The sequence below is a fragment of the Malania oleifera genome, chromosome 1, assembly GCF_029873635.1.
Source record: "Malania oleifera isolate guangnan ecotype guangnan chromosome 1, ASM2987363v1, whole genome shotgun sequence".
Lineage (NCBI taxonomy): Eukaryota > Viridiplantae > Streptophyta > Magnoliopsida > Santalales > Ximeniaceae > Malania > Malania oleifera.
In genome coordinates, this window is record NC_080417.1 from 150,078,262 (window position 1) to 150,097,538 (window position 19,277).

Below are 19,277 nucleotides of genomic sequence, written 5' to 3' on the forward strand. Positions count from 1 at the left end.
TCTGATATTCCAGCCAAGCCTCCAATTTGATTCTTGGTTTACTACTTTAATTTTGCTAAATTGCCTTCATTGCTTATCAAATTTACAAGAACTATTTTGCTCCAATAGGATTACATGACCAACTCCAATCCGCAAATACAAGAATAGTGGAAATGTGAAGGCACTGCAAACAAGACATTTCAGCTAGGTCATGTTGAGGAAAAAAAAACACAGCACAACTTGTCTCCCCCAAAGAACCAAACCCCAGATGATGAATAATTAAGCAAAGCACCATATACAGACTCTAATATCTCAAATGGAGAATGACACCCCCAAAAACACACCCCACAGCAAAGCATGCTGGATTATGTTACACATATGGCGTGCAGCTTCAAGATAGTCCAAACTGCCTCTCATGGAATATCTGCCGAAGCTTCATGTACAGAGCTTGCTGCTCCTCGAAACTAAGGTTTCTTAAAATCTGCACCATCACAATAACTACCCACATCATATTCCAAATAGTATATATCTGGTAGCATTCGATTGTTTAAAACCACACAATAGTCAAATCGTTCATTCTACTTCACTTTTGGAAAAAAAAAAATGAAACAAAACAAAATAAAAGAATGTCCTGTCTATCCACAAGCTTACCTGCTCCAAAATCATCTCAACGGGATGGCTCTGAGGAACAATGAAGGACTGGTGATAGATGTAGGCAAAAACAGCCATCACCATCTGCAGAAAATGCAAAACCTTTTAGTTACAACCCTACACAAATTAATCACATTAGCATTCTGATTAATTAGTGATGAGACGTAAATGTGAGTATATACATGACTTGCATAGCCTCACATAAGGGAAAGTAAATCTGAGAAATGCGTTCAAGAGTGAGAAAAGTGTTGGGACAACAAATATTGAATCAGATCAGTTTAATTACTGAGGATAAACTCGGTCTTGGATCAAGAAATAGTGAAACAGATCCATTAAGAAAATCCAAGATTTTAGAATGACAGTAACCTCAAGTTGAGTTTATACAAATCTGTTACGGATGTTGTACCACAGCAACAATTTAAAAGCCAAATTATGCAAATAATTAATATGCAGCATAAAAAAAAATAAAAATAAAAATAAATAAAACCAAGACAAAAAAAAAAGCATTATAATAAAAGAAGGAGATGCTTAATTTGCAACACCAATTCACTCCTCTTTAACATTCTATTAGTCACTTACAGATACTAAAGCCATTCTGCTTAGTTTATGACAATATACTGAGCAGGGTTTCATCTGACCAGTGTAACATAATTCAAGGGATATAATAATAGCATAATCGTACTAAAATTTTTAAACATATTCCATTTGCTTATGGCAACCAAATATTCAAACAAATCAATTCATATAAGCCTACTGGCATGGACTTCCAAATAGCAATCAAATATCAGTAAGGAACATAAAACAACCCAAGCAAACACTGGAGATGTTATGTTAAATGCCACATGTTACATGGGTAATATCCAGATGGGATCGAAGCAACATTTGTTGGAAACAAAGTGGCATTTTTTTAGTTCTCTGAAGAACTGAAAATAAAAATAAATTGTTTTCCACAGTGAACAGGCCCTGCAGTTTCTCAATACCATTTATTACTAGGGAAAAACCACCTCCAATTTGAAAGGCTCCAAAGGGTAAAATTAAGGGTTTTTTTTTTTTTTTTATAGAAAAAGAAATTCATTAGATAAGAGAAAGAATGTACAATCAGGAGAGATGACATCTCCTCAATGAAATCTGGAAATCACCTAAAAAAAAAAAAAACCCCACACGCACAATGTAAAAGACAGCAAAAGAAAATCAGCACGCCCTGAGAAGAGACTGCCAATCACACTAAACATTTGAAACACATCCCCTTGAAATTTCCATTACCCACACCATAAAGAAGCAATAAAAAGAACCTTTTACCACACCAACTAATATGGCAACTTCTTCCTGAAGATATAAGCAAGTTACACTGCTACCACAAGCCCCAGAACACTGCAAATAAAGCACAATTCCATAATGCATTTTCTTTCTTCTTCCTACCAAACCCCACAAAATGTATTGCCAAGAACTCCTCCACTGTCCTAGGACAAACCTCGCTTTCACCAAAATAATTGAATAGCTTGTTCCAAACCTCCATGCAAAATCGCAATGCAAGAAAATATGTGAAACAGATTCTAAACAATCAAAACAAAGCATATATATATATATAAGGAGAGAGAGCCTTTAAAGGCCTCCTCATATGCAGCAAGTCATTAGTATTTATCCTATAAAGCGCAACCAACCAAAGAAACGCTTTGACTTTAGGGGGGATTTTGACCTTCCAAATATCTTTGGTACCAACCAAGAATTCACAGAAAGATTTACAAGAAAAAACACCCAAATAATCCAACAACCGCTATCGACTATCATCTTCGGAAGAAACCCTACAATTGCACAACATAACCAACAAAGAAGATAACACAATAGTTTCCATATCATTCAAGGCTCTCCTAAAGTGAAAATACGAAGAAGGTAAAGAACCGCCCGGAACTACACTAAAAGATGAAATGGGATCATTTTGCCTTGAGCTCAAGCGAAATAGGCAAGGAGAAGAGGTTGACAAAACGACATTCCCCATCCAAAGGCTTTCCAAAAACAGATATTCCAGCCCTTACCCAAAAGAAATTTGGTATGGGGAATAAAGAGAGGGTAAATCTGGGAAATAGCTTTCCACGGGCTTTCCAAAGAACATCTAGAACCCAAATTAGTATCCGACCCATTCCCCTCAAGTCCAAATTTACTTTTGATAACTTTATGCCACAAGGAAGAAACCTCTAGGAGGAACTGCCAAAGCCATTTAGCCAAAAGAGTCATGTTTTTAGACACCAAATTTCCAAGACCCAAATCACCCTCCCTTTTAGTGCTACAAACCACCTCCTAACGCGCCAAATGATTCCTAAAATCCCCTACTCTGGACCAAAGAAAATTTCTCATAATTTTCTCAATCTTACTAGCGACACCATTGGAATTATAAAAATAGAAAGAAAATACAATGGAATACTAGAAAGACAAGCATGATTTAGAGTAATCCTCCCTTCCAAAGAAAAAAGGGCTCCCTTTCACCCATCTAAACACTTGTCTCCACCACCTAAGCCCAAAAAATTGCAGAATTAGCATGACCCGCCCAAAGGAACCCCTAGATAGGACAACAGCTACCCCAACTCAGCATATCCAACTTCCAAGGTTAATTCCCTAGCACTCCCTACAGGCACATTAATAGTCACAATACCAATCTTTCCCATATTAATCTTCATCCCCGAGACCCTTCCAAAAATTTGAAGAAGCCCCAATATATTTAGGAAAGAAGGCTTATGATCCTCCAGGAAAAAGATAGTATCATCCACAAACTAAAGGTGTGACACCATGATCTCCTCCCTACCCACTCCTAGACCTTTCACTAGACCTCTATCCACCACCCTATCAACCATCCTACTCAAAACATCAACCAATAACACAAACAAAAACAAAGAAAGAGGATCCCCTTGTCTAATCCTCCTCATGACCCTAAACCAAGATTTAGGCCATTCACTATTACGGCAAAATTCACATTAGACATACAACCTTGCATCCATTTACACCATCTCTCTCCAAACCCTTACAAAAATCTTATCCGTGAAGTTCTAGCTCACTCTATCATAAGCTTTTTCAAATCCAACTTAAAAACAAGCCCCTTCTTCTCCTCCTCCCAATATCCTCAATTGTTTCATTCGCAATCAGGACTGCATCCACTGTCTGTCTTCCCCACCCAAAAGCACTTTGGGCCTTAGAAATAGTCTTATCAAGCACCATACTTAACCTATTAGCTAGCACTTCAGTGATTATTTTATAAACACTAGAAACTAGGCCAATAGGCCTGCAATAAAAAATCTTGATAGATTCACTTCTCTTTGGCACCAAATTGATAAAAGTAGAATTAACACTCTTACTTAAAACCCCATTAAAATAGAATTCATTGAAAACCTTCATCAGGTCATTCTTCACCTCTGCCCAACAATCTTGATAAAAAGCTAAATTAAAACCATCTGGCCTAGAAGCCTTGTCCCTCTCCATCCCAAAAATTGTAGCCCCGACTTCCTCTTCCTCAAAAGGTCTCTCTAACCAGGTTATCCTATCAATAGGCAAAGATCCCCCTCTAATCCTTCCACCATCAGTCTACTCTCATCCTCCTCAGTATACAAATTATAATAAAAAACATTATCTTAGAGGCAATTCTACTTGGATCCAAGAGAATAAACCCCCCCCCCCCCCTAATCCACCTCCATCTCCCTTATCAAATTCTTTCTCATTTTTCCATTGGCTATCCTATGAAAAAATTTAGAATTGCAACCGCCAACTCTAACCCATTTAAACTTCGTCTTCTGTCTCCAGCTTCTCATTTCCTTAAAGATCAGCTCTTCCAATTTGTTCTTCAAAGAAACCCTTTTAGCCTTCTTCCTTTCTGTCTAACCCTTGCAAATCTCCTAGAATAATAGAATTTTTAAACCTAATATCTCCAAACACCTCCCTATTCCACAGCTTCAGTGTTTCTTTCAACCTTTTCAACTTCATAAATCCAAACAACCCCCCCCCCCCCCCCCCCCCCCCCAAAAAAAACCCTTTTCCACATAGATAGCATTTTCAAATATTACAATGGCATATTTGTTGTCTTCAAGTTATCTTATATTTGATCAAAACATTCAAGCTGAATTCAAGTGGGCTTGATAATTTGATAGCCAAAAGTTTCATGGACCAACATGGTGCTCAATAACATTTTTTATCCTGGCAATAAATGGAAGAGATTAATGACATGTAATCACAGGTCAGAAGCTTCTTCTCTTGATGCCCTATTTAGAAAATGGTAAGGCTAACTTTCTAGCCAGGAAAGGCTGCTCAATCATCTGCAAGACATTTCAAAAACCTCTACTTTTTTTTTCGAGATTGGGTTGGTGTTCAGTGTACTGCTCCATAGGTAAAAGATTGAAAATAATGGATTGAATGTATGCCTGGGCATTGAAAAGGAAGGACACTTTCAAAGGTGAAAGGCCATGGAGAGATGCTGTCTGTGATCCACGGATCTCTGATTGGGAAACCATATCCAAGCTCCATGGCTAGTCTGTGCTATTTGGACTTTTCAAACTTAGCTATCATTTTATAGTTGTCTAGTTTTTCTCTGCTGCCTTTGGCTTTTGATTGTTCCTTAGCTAGTTTTCTTCGACGACTGGTTTAGCTATAAAGTCTTTTCTGTATGTGGGCATGCATGCATGCAGCAGAGAGGGAGAAGGGATAATACCCTTCAAGGCTCAGACGAAATAATTATCACAACAGGGTGCATTTGTTTTGGTACCTGGGCTAGGCTAGGCTAGCTAAGCACCAACACAGGTGTGGGATCGGACTGGCCAAGAAGGAAGGCCAGTGGCTAAGCAATCTCACAAACCAAAAGGACTGGACAACCCTTTGTTTTTTCCTTTTCTTTTTTAATTCTTTTTGTTGCCATGGTATTCTTCTCATTAAGGGCATTTTGGCCTTCTGAATGATTAGCCTATCCTATATACATGGCAATCCAAGCACTGGAGAAATAAAGAGATAAATAAACCTTGGCCCCCAAAACAAACGCAACCATCACGACAAGCAGAGGCCTAATTTTAACCCTTTGTAGCAAAAGGAGAAAGATAAAAGGAAAAGAAAAACTGCATGCAACAAGGCAAAAAGAAGGAAGACACGAGGTGACAGGCATAAACTAACTTATTAATTATAGATATACATATTCCAGCATATCTATTCAATGCAGAAAATGGATTCTCATGAATAAATCTTGAAAGCATATCCAATGTCATCAGCTTACCTGGCAATCCATTCTGTCGGTAATTCCACCATGTCCAGGAATACTATCCCCAAAATCCTGTGATAAGAGGAGGAAGGGAATAGAATCAATTACTTACAGACGTGTAACTTATAAGCAACCAAATAATGAATTAAGGAAACACCTTAATTTTAAAAGCTCTCTTGAAACCGCTAGCAAAATAACCTCCAAAAGGTGCAATAATCGATGCAAATAAACCCAGGCATAAAGCATGCCACTGCACCGGCAAAACTGATATATCTTTCCAAGGAAACTGCAACATATTACTAATAAAAAATTATTATGACAACTAAAAAAATTATGAGACAAAAAGAGTGCAACACTCAGTTCACAAAGCTCTACCGACATAGTGGGGTCTAGGGAGGGTTTGATGAACACAGCCTTACCTCCGCCTTTAGAGAGACTATTTCCTTGACTTGAACCTGAGACCTTTAGGTTTTGACTGCAACAACCTTACCTTACCATTGGGTCAAGGCTGGCCCTCAAAAGATCTAATATATGAAATTATAAATCGTAATCTCAAGTATTTATCCAAGTGCATCATTCTTCATGAATCACACATTATTTACACCAAGACAATGCACTCGCTACCTAGAAGAGGGAAAAAAAAAACACCTAGTCGTGACATTATGAAATTTCTTCATGCACATTTAGTCAAATTATTTTATTCTTGGAGAAGTGAATGGATACATCATCATAAGTTCAATGACATACTGCCAAAATTATTACTAACAGTTATTTGTCAATGATGATGTCCCCACATTATTATTGTTCAAGCCAATCGAAATCAGTACTCAGCAATATTTTGCCAGGATATGAACTCTTGGGAGAATTATATTACTATCAACACATAAGAATATATTGTTAATGATTATTTAGTCGTTTAGCATTATTATTAATTGTAAGAATTTGATTTGTAATAAGTGTAAGTTAGTAAGGGTATTATGGTCATTAAGTTTGTACTTGACATATATTATAAATAGGGCGAGACCTATCACTGAGTTTTGGTCTTCCATTTTACCCAATTATTCAACAAGGTGTCAGAGCATGATTCTGAAAGCTAAAACCCTAAGTGTTACCACCACCATCAAACCGAAGCCCGAAACCTAAAATCCGCTGCATGTCTATCATCATAGAAGATTTTTCAGCGATACTATAACCCCAGAAAATGGCCAGCAGCAGCATAAATTCAGACCAGTCGCTGGAATTTTCTGAGCAACACTGCCAGATCAAGAACATCAAATCCACTATAGATTTGTCAAAACCAACACCATAGTCACCCACAGACACTGCCGATCTGCCCCCACTGAAATCCCACCTCCAAGCAGTGTCCCACGCACCCTCACATGCCAGACAAAGGCTGCCAGGGCCGACCCCATGTGTCACGGGCTAAGCTTGTTCAGGGCATTATGCTTGCCTATGACCGCTTATCTCGTGTGTTTGGGATGGGTTTCCATCATGTAAATACTAGTGTAGGGTTATTTTCTAGTATTTATTTCATTGTAAGCCAAATAAGGCAGTATGACTCCTCGGTCACTTTGATGTTTCCTAGTGCTAGAATGAGAATGGCCTAGAAAGCTCTTTAGGGGAGGGTAAGTGTTCATCAATCATTGTAAAACTCACTAGCAATTGTCAACGTGCTTAGCCTACTTGCCTCCCTCGCTAAGTACAACATGTCAACGGAGGATTTGTTAATGAATTACGTTTGCTTCAATATTTACTGCTTGGTTGCCACGGCTTTCATGAATTGATTATTATTTCCGCTGCTATCTGATTAAATGTTAATGAAAGTGCCTCGTGGATGAATGTTGGTAAACAAAAGGCTGGCTAGTTAAGCAAGAGTGCTTTAGCTAGCGCCGCACGGCCCTTCACAACGGTGTGAAAAAGGCGGACCGTGACATTTGGTATCAGAGCCAAGTCAGTGACACTTGGTGAGAGCCCCAGGTTGAGTTGCTACGTGAATTCGATTACCTTCGTTGTTGGGTTTGGAAAGCTTTGGTAAGTGACCATGGCACCAAACAATGCTGAGAGGATCAGCGTGCTGGAAGCACAAGTTGAAGAGTCAACCAACACTATGGCCGCGGAGGTGGCCCAGATGAGAGAACTTGTTGATGAAGTGAGGGGATCACAAAAACATCAAGCAGGTTTGATAGGCGACATGTCAGAGGACTTTCGCCACACTGTGGAAACTTTGCAAGCCCGGATGGCAGATCTGGATGCAAAGGTAAATGTGATGGTTCTTGCTATGGGGAACTCCAACACTCCGGGAGTTAGCAAGACCAAGGTGCCAGAACCCAGGACGTATGGGGGTGCCCGAGATGCCAAGGAGTTAGAGAACTTCTTGTTTGATGTGGAGCAGTACTTTCGCGTTGTGAGGATGGCCTCAGAACAGGCAAAGGTGGATACTGCGACCATGTACTTCGTTGGTGATGCCAAACTGTGGTGGCGTACCAAGTACAGAGAAATTGAAAATGGAAACTGTGTGATTGATAGTTGGGCAGACTTGAGGAGAGAGCTCAAGGCCCAATTCTTTCCTGAGAATGTTGAGTATAATGCAAGGAGAAAACAGAGAGATCTCAAGCATACGGGGTCAATCAGTGAATATGTGAAACAATTTTCTGCTTTAATGTTGGATATTCAGGATATGTCGGAGAAGGACAAGTTGTTCTATTTTCTAGAGGGGATGAAACCGTGGGCAAGAACTGAACTTCATAGGCAAAGGGTTCAAGACTTGTCAACTGCACAAGCGGCTGCAGAGCGCTTGACAGACTACGCTGGTGATGAGACCGCTTCGTCCAAACGGTTTGGCGAAGAGGGAAACGGTGGAAAGTCTTTCAAGAATGGCAAACCCAAGAGTGGGGGAGCCGACTCTAAATCATCAACCTCACAGGAAGCTTCGTCGTCTCAAGGGTTCAACACACCCAATGGAAAGGGGAAAAGTAGAATTGAGTGTTTCTTGTGTCGAGGTCCTCATAGAGTTTTTGAGTGCCCTCACAAAGCATCACTTAATGCCTTACAGGCTTCTATTGCAGAGCAGGCAGTGGAAGATGATGGGGAAGAGGATGATGCCCCGAGGGTGGGTTCGGTGCGGTTGGTGAACGCATTGAAAAAGCAGGCGAAAACACCGAAAGTTACACAAGCAAAAGGGTTAATGTTTGTGGACTTGAGGATAAATGGGAAGAGTACTCGCGCTATGGTGGATACGGGAGCTACTCATAATTTTGTTTCGCAGTTGGAAGCAGGAAGACTCAACTTATCCTTAGAGAAGGATACAGGACGCGTGAAAGCAGTTAACTCTGTAGCCCAGCCTACTCTGGGAGTAGCCAAGCAAGTGGTTATAAAGCTTGGACAGTGGGAAGGTCATGCGAATTTCACAGCGGTACCATTGGATGACTATCCAGTCATTCTAGGAATGGAGTTCCTAATGGGGACGAGGGCAGTGCTGATGCCTTCGGCTGGTTCCCTGTGTCTGATGGGAGATCACTCGTGCATGGTACAAGTCGTTGCAACGAAAGGAGACGAAGGGAAGTCCCTTTCAGCCATACAACTCAATGAAGGATTGGGTCAGGGTGAGCAGACACGTCTAGCCACGGTGGTGGTAGACAAAGAAGTAGGCCAAGAGCTGGAGCCTACGACCATCCAAGCGGTGTTGGATGAGGATAAGGAGGTGTTGCCGGATAAGCTGCCTCAAAATTTGCCTTCACGACGGACTGTGGAGCAAGAGATCGAGTTGTTATCAGGAGTGAAACCACCTGCTAAAAGGCCATGTTGGATTGCGCCTAGAGAGATAGTAGAGTTGGGGAAGCAACTTGATGAAGTGGAAGCGGGATGTGTTCGCCCTTCCAAAACACCGTTGGGAGCATCGGTGTCGTTTCAGAGGAAACATGAAGAGCATCTACGGAAGGTGTTCGACAGGCTGAAGGGAAACAGTCTGAATTTGAAGAAGGAGAATTTCTCTTTCGCTCGGCGAAGCAACAAATTCCTTGGTCAAGTCGTTGAACAAGATCGTATCCGGAGGGGTATAGAGAAGGTAAGGATGATTCAAGAACGGAAGATCCCCACGACAGTGAAGGAGTTGCGTTCCTTTCTTGGCCTTACTAGTTTCTACAGGAAGTTCGTTAAGGGGTATTCGCGGAGAATGACTCCAATGACAGGACTACTGGGGAGGTATTATTGGCCGCACACGCGGGATGATGTGGTTGATTATACCAAAACTTGTCTCACTTGCCAACAAGACAAGGGGGAGCGGAAGAAGTATGGTACTTTCATGGCCGCACCAAAGTACTGTTCGGCAAAGGGGACGACACAATTGTTCCTTGTGACTATTGTGAAACTTTGGGGTTTTCCCCAAGTTATTCTTTGTGACCAAGATTTAATGTTCACTGACAACTTCTTGATAGAGTTTTTCAGGATATTCAGGTCACACCTTGACATCTCTTCGAGTTATCATCGACAGACAGACGAACAAATGAAGAGATTCAGAGAGCTGCTAGATGAGTACTTGTGCCATTTTGTCAACGACAACCAGAAGAATGGCGTGCAACTACTTGATGTGGCTCCATTCTGTGGCAACGCCCAAAGGCGCTCAACTACCAACAAGAGCCCTATTGAGCTTGTTACAGACTAGCTGCCACTGTTACCTCACACAGTGGGCGAGCCGTACAGACGAAAGAGTCCCAGGGCGTACATCTTCACCAGTGAAGGAGGACAGAATGTAGAGTTTACCCAAGCCTATCTGGAGAAAGCTTCTAAGCAGATGAAGAAGTGGGCAGATCTGTAGAGAAAACCGCAATTTCATGTCAATTGCCTCGAGCCATTCAACGCCAACATCAACGACCTGAGCAGAAGTCAGTCAAACAGCGCAGAGTTGAAGACAGTGCAACCTGACAGACATGATGTTGAAGAGATCCTTGCAGACTGAAAGTTCCTATCCTCAAGGAAGAAGCGGCAGAAGTTCCTAGTGAAGTGGAAGTGCCTTGATGATAAAGAAATCAGCTGGATTTCTGCGGAAGATTGGAAGCCATTCGTGGACAAAGTTGAAGTGTACCTATCGCCAAAAGTCTACAAGGACGTCGACCGCATAAGTGGGGGAGAATGTCACGGGCTAAGCTTGTTCAGGGCATTATGCTTGCCTATGACCGCTTATCTCGTGTGTTTGGGATGGGTTTCCATCATGTAAATACTAGTGTAGGGTTATTTTCTAGTATTTATTTCATTGTAAGCCAAATAAGGCAGTATGACTCCTCGGTCACTTTGATGTTTCCTAGTGCTAGAGTGAGAATGGCCTAGAAAGCTCTTTAGGGGAGGGTGAGTGTTCATCAATCATTGTAAAACTCACTAGCAATTGTCAACGTGCTTAGCCTACTTGCCTCCCTCGCTAAGTACAACATGTCAACGGAGGATTTGTTAATGAATTACGTTTGCTTCAATATTTACTGCTTGGTTGCCACGGCTTTCATGAATTGATTATTATTTCCGCTGCTATCTGATTAAATGTTAATGAAAGTGCCTCGTGGATAAATGTTGGTAAACAAAAGGCTGGCTAGTTAAGCAAGAGTGCTTTAGCTAGCGCCGCACGGCCCTTCACAACGGTGTGAAAAAGGCGGACCGTGACATGCGCCGACACGTGAAGCCACTTTCAGGCATGGTTTTGACCTGAAATAATCCAGCAGTGATCCAATCTCTCTATTAACATGTTTTTGGGGTTTTTCATGATGTTTTTTGCACAAAGATCTCAACTTTTTTTAATTGCTCAAGTGCGGCACCCAAGGAATGGTTGTTTGATGCTTCGTGAAGCAGTTTATCAATGGTTATTGAGTTTAGTGGGTCTGAAACAGTGGGATTTGCTGTGTTTTTTTATTCAATGATCTAATTCCTTCCATATATCAAAATATCAAGCAGCTGGACATGTGTTTTGCTCAAAGATCCAATCTTTGTTTAACCATGCACTCGTGGTAATTCATCAGTTGTTGTTCGGTATTAGTAACATTCATTGGTGACTTTCTTGGAGCAGTAACAGTGCTCATAAGCTGTTTTTTGTGAGGCTATGGCAGTGTTATATAAGTTAGTTGGTGATTTCTCCATGGTAGTTTCAGTGGTTCACTTCTCAAATTGTTTCAATGCTGTGAGTTGCTTTCTTGGGGCTGTGTTTGAGTTTATTGGCGCTGTGACAGTCTTGTACTGATTTATTTGTGACTTGTTCATGGTTGGTCACCTTGTTCGTGGTTGTTCCAATTGTTCCAACAATTAATCTTATGGTCATTGATCTGAGTTTGTGAATGTTGGGATGGAGTTTGCAAATACCAAAAGTATGGTTCCTTTGTTAATCACTTGTTCAAGTGAACCACATACTATGACTATACCAAAGGAGGAGTATTCAAGGTTTCTACAGTATCAGTCGTCTCAACAAACATCTTCTCACATTGCGTCTTTTGCCTAGAAAGGTAATCCTACAGTCAGTACGTCATCTGTTATCCTTCCTACTAGCACTTGGGTTATCGATTCTGCTGCCACTGATCATATAAGAAGTGCAACCAACTTCTTTTCTAATCTCCAGTATCCTAAAAATCTATCTCAACTTACCCTTGCTGATGGGTCCACTATTGCTGTTAAGGGTATAGGAAGTAAAAAATAGTAAATCGTGCTTTCTTTTGCTTTATACATTCTCGAATCTCCTTTCAATCACATGTCAATTAGTAAGCTTACAAAGTCACTAAATTGTTCTATCACATTCATGATTCTGTTGTTATTCAGGATCTAAAGACAAGAAAGACAATTGGCACCAACACGTGAGGCTCGTGGACTTTACTACTTTGAGTCGCCTTGTCCACCCATTGCCTGCACAGTCGCAGCTACACCACTTCAAATCCATTGTCGCCTTGGTCATCCTTCCTTAACCAAGTTGAAACAGCTGGTTCCTACATTGAGTTTTGCGTCTAATCTTGATTGTGAATCTTGTCAATTGGGCAAGCATCATCATGTTCCCTTTGCTTCCTAGGTCGACAAACGAGTGGTTAGTACTTTCATGCTAGTCCATTCCGATATTTGACATCCCAATCATGTCACATCAAAGTTGGGGTTTCAGTACTTTGTTACATTTGTTGATGACTACTTTAGGATGACTGGGTTATATTTAATGAAAGATCATTCCGAGTTGTATGATATCTTTTTTGCCTTCTGTTCCCAAATAAAGACTCAATTTGATATGCCAGTTAGGATAGTTCTTAGTGATAATGCTAAGGAGTACTTTAGTACCCAATTCGGTACTTATATAACTAGCCGTGGTATGATCCATCAGTCCTTTTGGGCTCACACTCCACAACTAAATGGGGTTGCAGAGCAGAAAAACAGACATATTCTTGAAGTCACGCATGCCCTATTGCATCAAATGGATGTCCCCAAAGTTTTTTGGAGTGTTGTTGTGCTCACAGCTTGCTCCCTCATCAATAAAATGTCATCCTCTGTCCTTCGCGGCAAAATCCCATATTCAGTTTTCTTCCCTAAGGCTCCTTTGTTCTCCCTTCCTCCTCGTATATTCGGTTGTGTGTCCTTTGTCATTCAGTTAACTCCAGGAATGGACAAGTTGGATCCTCGTACTATCAAATGTATCTTTTTGGGCTATTCCTATACTCAAAAAGGATATCGATATTATTAGTCCAACTTTACATTGATTTTTTGTCTCTGTTGATGTCACCTTCTTTGAGTCTAACTCTAATTCCTTGAGTTTTGTTGACCTTAATGAATCTCTTCCTCTGCCTTGCCTTCTAGATCCAAACCTAGTATCTATGCCCAATCCTCGTACATCTTCATCCAGTTTGGGTCCTTCTTGTCGCTCGGATCATCCCAATTTGCAGGTATACACACGGCGACTCAAAGGGGAAGTCCCTTCTTCAACTTCTACTACTATGTCTCTAGTTCCCTCGTCGGATGATCTTATTTCCCATGATGTTGATCCTCCTGTAGCTATTCAAAAAGGTAAACGCACTTGTACTCAACATCCAATCTCTAATTTTGTTTGTTATGATTTCTTGTCACCCTCTTATTACTGTTTTGTTAGTACTTAGTCATCCATTGCTCTTTCAAAATCTATTTATGAAGCCCTATCCCATTCTAGGTGGAGGACAACAATGATTGACGAGATGTGTGCGCTACATGATAATGATACTTGGGATTTGGTACCTCTTCCTCCTGAAAAGTCTATGGTTGGTTATCGCTAGGTGTACACTGTGAAAGTCAATCCTGATGGTTCTATGACTCATTTGAAGGCCCACCTCCTTGCTAAGGGGTATACTCAGGCGTATGGTTTGGATTATTCAGACGCATTCTCTTTGGTCGCTAAACTTGCCTCAGTACGTTTGTTCATTTCTTTAGCCACCACTTGTCATAGGCCTCTACATCAATTAGATGTGAAGAATGCTTTTCTACATGGTGATCTTTATGAGGAGGTATATATGGAGCAACCACCTGGGTTTGTTGCTCAAGGGGAGTCAGGCTAAGTATGTCGACTTAAGAAATCATTGTATGGATTCAAAGAATCTCCAAGGGCATGGTTTGGCCAATTTAGTGTTGTAGTACTTGAGTTTTGCCTTCCATCAGTGTGCAGTAGATCACTCTAATTTTTATCATCATACTCCATCTGGCAAGATTTTGCTTATTGTGTATGTGGATGACACTGTGATCACTGATGATGATGATCAAGGTATCCAAGACCTAAAGTTTTTCCCACAGAGTAAGTTTCATACCAAGGACTTGGGACCATTGAAGTACTTCTTGGGTATAGAAGTATCAAAATCTCGTACGGGAACTGTATTGTCACAAAGAAAGTATGTTCTTGGTCTTTTAGATGAGATGGGGCAGTTGGGATCCAAACTTGTTGATACACCCATGGATCCCAATAGTAAGTTATTGTCAAATATGGATGATTTTTTGCCTAACCCAGATCGGTATAGGAGACTTGTTGGAAAGTTGAATTATCTCACAGTCACCCGACCAAATATATCCTTCGCAACAAGTGTTGCGAGTCAATTTCTCCATTCCCTGAGAATAAGTCACTAGGATGCAGTAATTCGCATTTTGAGATATCTCAAAGGTGCACCAAGGAGAGATCTTTTATATCAGGATCAATGTCACACTCATATCTAGGGATATGCAGATGGAGATTGGGTCGGGTCGCCTTCCAACCGAAGATACACAACCAAATATATATATCTTTGTCAGTGGTAATTTGGTGTCTTTTAAGTAAGAAACAAATTGTAATGACCAGGTCGAGTGCTAAGTCAAAATATAGGGCTATGGCGCACACTACATGTGAACTTGTTTGGCTGAAGAACATGTTGAAAGAACTAGGTTTTCCACATTCTCAGCTTGTGGAGTTTACGTGTGATAATCGAGATGCTATTCATATTGCCTCCAACCCTGTCTTCCATGAGCGGACAAAGTACATTGAAGTTGATTGTCATTTTATTCGAAAGAAACTTGTACAAAAGCTCATTACAACCACTCATGTGAAGTCCAAGTTTCAGCTTACAGATTTGTTCACTAAAGCCTTGGGAGGTGCTGTGTGAAATTCATTTGTAACAAGCTAGGAGCATATGATATATATATATATATATATATATATATATATAAATATGCTCTAGCTTGAGGGGGAGTGTTAATGGTTATTTAGTCATTTAGCATTATTATTTATTGTTAGAGTTTGGTTTGTAATAAGTGCAAGTTAGTAAGGGTATTATGGTCATTCCAATTGTACTTGCCATATATTATAAATAAAGGGAGAGACCTATCTTTGAGTTTAGGCCTTCCATTTTACCCAATTATTCAAAATATAAAACAGCATCAGGTGTCCAAGCTTTCTAGGAGTTTGAACATGATATTAAAGCCCCTGAAAATCATGACATGATCATAGACCAATTAACAAGTTAGATCCATTTGAACATATCCTAGCTCAATAAACCCAAAAAACCTGCTGCTAAATAACAATGCCTTGTTTGGTTCTCAATTTAGCCAGCTTAACTCTTATCATGGAAGTTCAACTACAGCGAGCTGCAGCAGCGCATGATAAAACATCCAAAAAACAAAATTTTAAAAATTTCCAGCCAGCAGAAACTGTTACATGCATGTGTAACAAGATAACAATGGTTCAAATATGCTGAAATTTAGATTAAAGTTATGGTCGAATTAAAAATTTTAGCAATTAGCCAACATTTGATGCACATACACCTCAGTTTTGTAACTTGACTGCACTTGTGGAGCTTATAGTGCACATGAAACTTAATTCACCTCCACAAATGAGATGAATAGGAGAGACTATGTTATTGAAAATTGTGAACGAAATTTCATTTATCAACAGAAACAAAGACAAACATCACCAAAAGTTTTTTCTCCCTTTCTTCATAAGGATAGTAGTGCCTCCTAAAGGTCATATTGAGGGCCTATAGATTTATTGCACTTACTAAAAGGAATGATTTCATCATAGACAGAATGACAGCTTCAATTACAATTTTCCTTTAATGGTTCTCTGAGAAAGAATTGCACCCAGGAGAAAAAAAAAAAAGAGGGTACTGCATAAAGTATCGAATGTCTCACTCACCCATTGAGGGGCCAATCCTCTCAAAGAGTAATACTCTGGCTTGAAAAGTGGACCAGGATCACAATGAAGCCAACCAGTTGATAAATCCTGCAAATATTTTCCCAGAACAAGAATTTGTTTGATATAAGGAAATAGTGGTGGCATGTTTTGAAAAATATCATTGATTGCACTCAAAAGATAGTTACCTTCCTTGGGCATGTCAGCCACTGGAAACGGCCCAGGATATCTGCAAGCTGTACAGAAGTTAGAAGTTAAAATATCATGCAAAAAGAAAACGGAAAAGAAAAAATCACTTCCCCACAATTAATGTATATTCACTCAATGAATTGGTGCATTTTCAAGAAATACGAAGAAAAAAGGCTTACAGAAAGCATTATCAGTAGGGCTGCCAATGAGCTGCAGCCAGCTTTACCATGTTTAAACTTGTTCATTAAATATTTAAAATTGCACTCAAGATGAGTTCAGCTTGAATATACTTGTTCAAGCTTTTCATTAAAGTACCAATTGAGTCTGAGATGGTTCAGTTAATTTGAGCTTTACTGTCCTCAAGCTCATTGGTTAAATTTTTAATAAATATACCAATTGAGCTAAAACTGTGCTTGAATATACTTATTCACCCAAGCTTGCTACCAATCATTGGTCAATCTTAATTTAAAATCTATGCCTAAGTTTATGAAATGACCATACATATACATAAGCATAAACAAAGGAGCATTGTGTCTGAAAAAATTATAAACCACAAAGCAATTGGCATATCAAGCTTCACACCATATGGGATACTTCAACACTATTTATCATATTCTCAACTGAGCACTCTTCAATACAAGAAAACATTTTAAATTCAACGGAGTGTAACTCCCTCAAGACAACATTTCTTCTTCATATAGGATCTACAAGGGAATTAAATCCTTACTATCTCATTCCAAGTTATTTTATGTCTACCCCTACTTTATGTCTACTCCTACCCTTTTACTACCATTAACAGTAACTAGCTCACATCTCCTAATGAGTGCACTATTTGGCTAACATTTCAAGCGCTCAAACCATCTAAATCACCCCTCCTTTATCTTATCTTCTACAGGTGCTATACCTAACTTATATGTTCATTCCTTAATTTATCTTTTAACATTATACCACTCATCCACATTAGCATTCTCATTTCAACAACTATTACTTTTTAGATATGTTGTTTTTTAGTTGCCCAACATTCTGATCCAGATAACACAGTTGGTCATATAACCATCTTATAAAACTTTCTTTTTAATTTTAAGAGTATTCTATGATCACACAACAAACCTGAAACACTTCTCTATTTTACCCACCCTCTTTAACTCTAGGCATAACATCTTCAATTTCTTCTTCGATTTGCATAATAGATCCAAGGTATCTAATCTAGTAGTGCTATTAATTCCTATTCCTTGACCATCAAGTTTAATATTTTCTCCAATATTCCTCCTATGATGACTGAAATCACATTTCATATATTTTGTCTTACTTCTACTTATCCTAAAACCTTTAGGGGGCATTTGTTTCGCAGCATCTTCAAGATTCTCGGGAATGTGATGCCAATGACATCTCATTCCCATGTTTGTTTGAGCATGGGAATCTGATGTGGGGCGGGCATACTCACATACCTAAGAATGTAAGGATTCACGTGAAACATAGGCATCCAATTCCCACATCCCCCCATGCATAAATTTCATAGGATTCTATTCCTATACGAATCCTGCTTTTGGAGCAAATTGCCCTCACTATTTTGGCTTTTGGACAACAATGCCCCTATAATATGATATAATAACTCTATTATTAGATTTAAAATAACAAATTACAAATAAAATTTAGTAAAAATTTTAAATTAGCATAAATATTAAATATTTTAATTAGAAAATATACATAAAATGTTAATTAAAGATATTAATTATAAATTTAAAATATATTTTAATCACTTTTAAATTAGTAAATAAATAAAATTTAATTATAAAATATTAAAATGACAATTAAAAATATCAATTAACATTAATTTAAGTTAATTTTTTATTAGAAATATTACAAATGTTAAAATTACAAATATTAATAAAAAATCTTAACTAATTTTTTATTAGAAAAGATTTAAAATGTCTATTAAAAGTGTTAATATTTATATTAATTTTAATTTTAATTTATTAAATAAAAGTAATATTATTATTGTTTTATAAAAATTTAATATTATAGTTCATATTTAGACACTACACTGCCCTCAATTATTTCGATTAATTGGTTAAATGTTTTAAATTTATAGTTGTTGAAAATGTTATGATATTGATTTAGTTAAGTACACATTCTTAGTAGGTCTTTACATTGAAAAATACAATTGTTCAAATATATTCATTCCACACATGTAAGGGTATAATGGTCATCTTCTTAAAATGCCTACAAGGATTCCCATGTTAAACCAAACATTGACATGAGAATCCTTCGTGCATTTCTAAAAGTCTTACAATGTGAACCAAACAAAAATATTCTCATGCAGAAGACATCCTATTCCTAGGAACGAGATTCCTGGGAATGTCATTCCATGGGAATATTTTTTATGTCGCAAACACCCCTTTAGATTCTAAAGCTTTTATAGATCCTACTCCGCCCCTAGTTTTATCAATTAAGACAATATCATTTGAAAACAACATACACTATGGGACCTCATTTTGGATACTCCTAGTAAGTTCATCCATCAATAATGTAAAAAAGATGAGGGCTCAAAGCAAACCCTTGCCGCACACCTATTGTGATGGAAATTCCTAGACTCTCCATTTGTAGTCCTAG

At 38.9% G+C, this 19,277-nt stretch overlaps 1 protein-coding gene across 4 annotated transcripts in view; it reads right to left on the bottom strand.

Moving 5' to 3' along the window:
* Positions 1 to 50: 50 nt before the first annotated feature.
* Positions 51 to 19,277, bottom strand: part of LOC131164671 (phosphatidate cytidylyltransferase 1-like) — a 35,846-nt gene continuing 16,619 nt past the window's right edge. For 2 of the 4 annotated variants that reach the window (XM_058122064.1, XM_058122072.1), the window contains exons 7-12: positions 16,664 to 16,711; positions 16,479 to 16,565; positions 6,012 to 6,140; positions 5,870 to 5,926; positions 631 to 714; positions 51 to 477 (exon numbers count right to left, since the gene is read on the bottom strand). In XM_058122064.1, the coding sequence (XP_057978047.1) occupies positions 469 to 477; positions 631 to 714; positions 5,870 to 5,926; positions 6,012 to 6,140; positions 16,479 to 16,565; positions 16,664 to 16,711 (414 nt within the window). In that variant the 3' untranslated portion in view covers positions 51 to 468. The remainder of the gene's footprint in view (positions 478 to 630; positions 715 to 5,869; positions 5,927 to 6,011; positions 6,141 to 16,478; positions 16,566 to 16,663; positions 16,712 to 19,277) is intronic. The other 2 variants (XM_058122047.1, XM_058122055.1) reach the window with 1 other exon arrangement.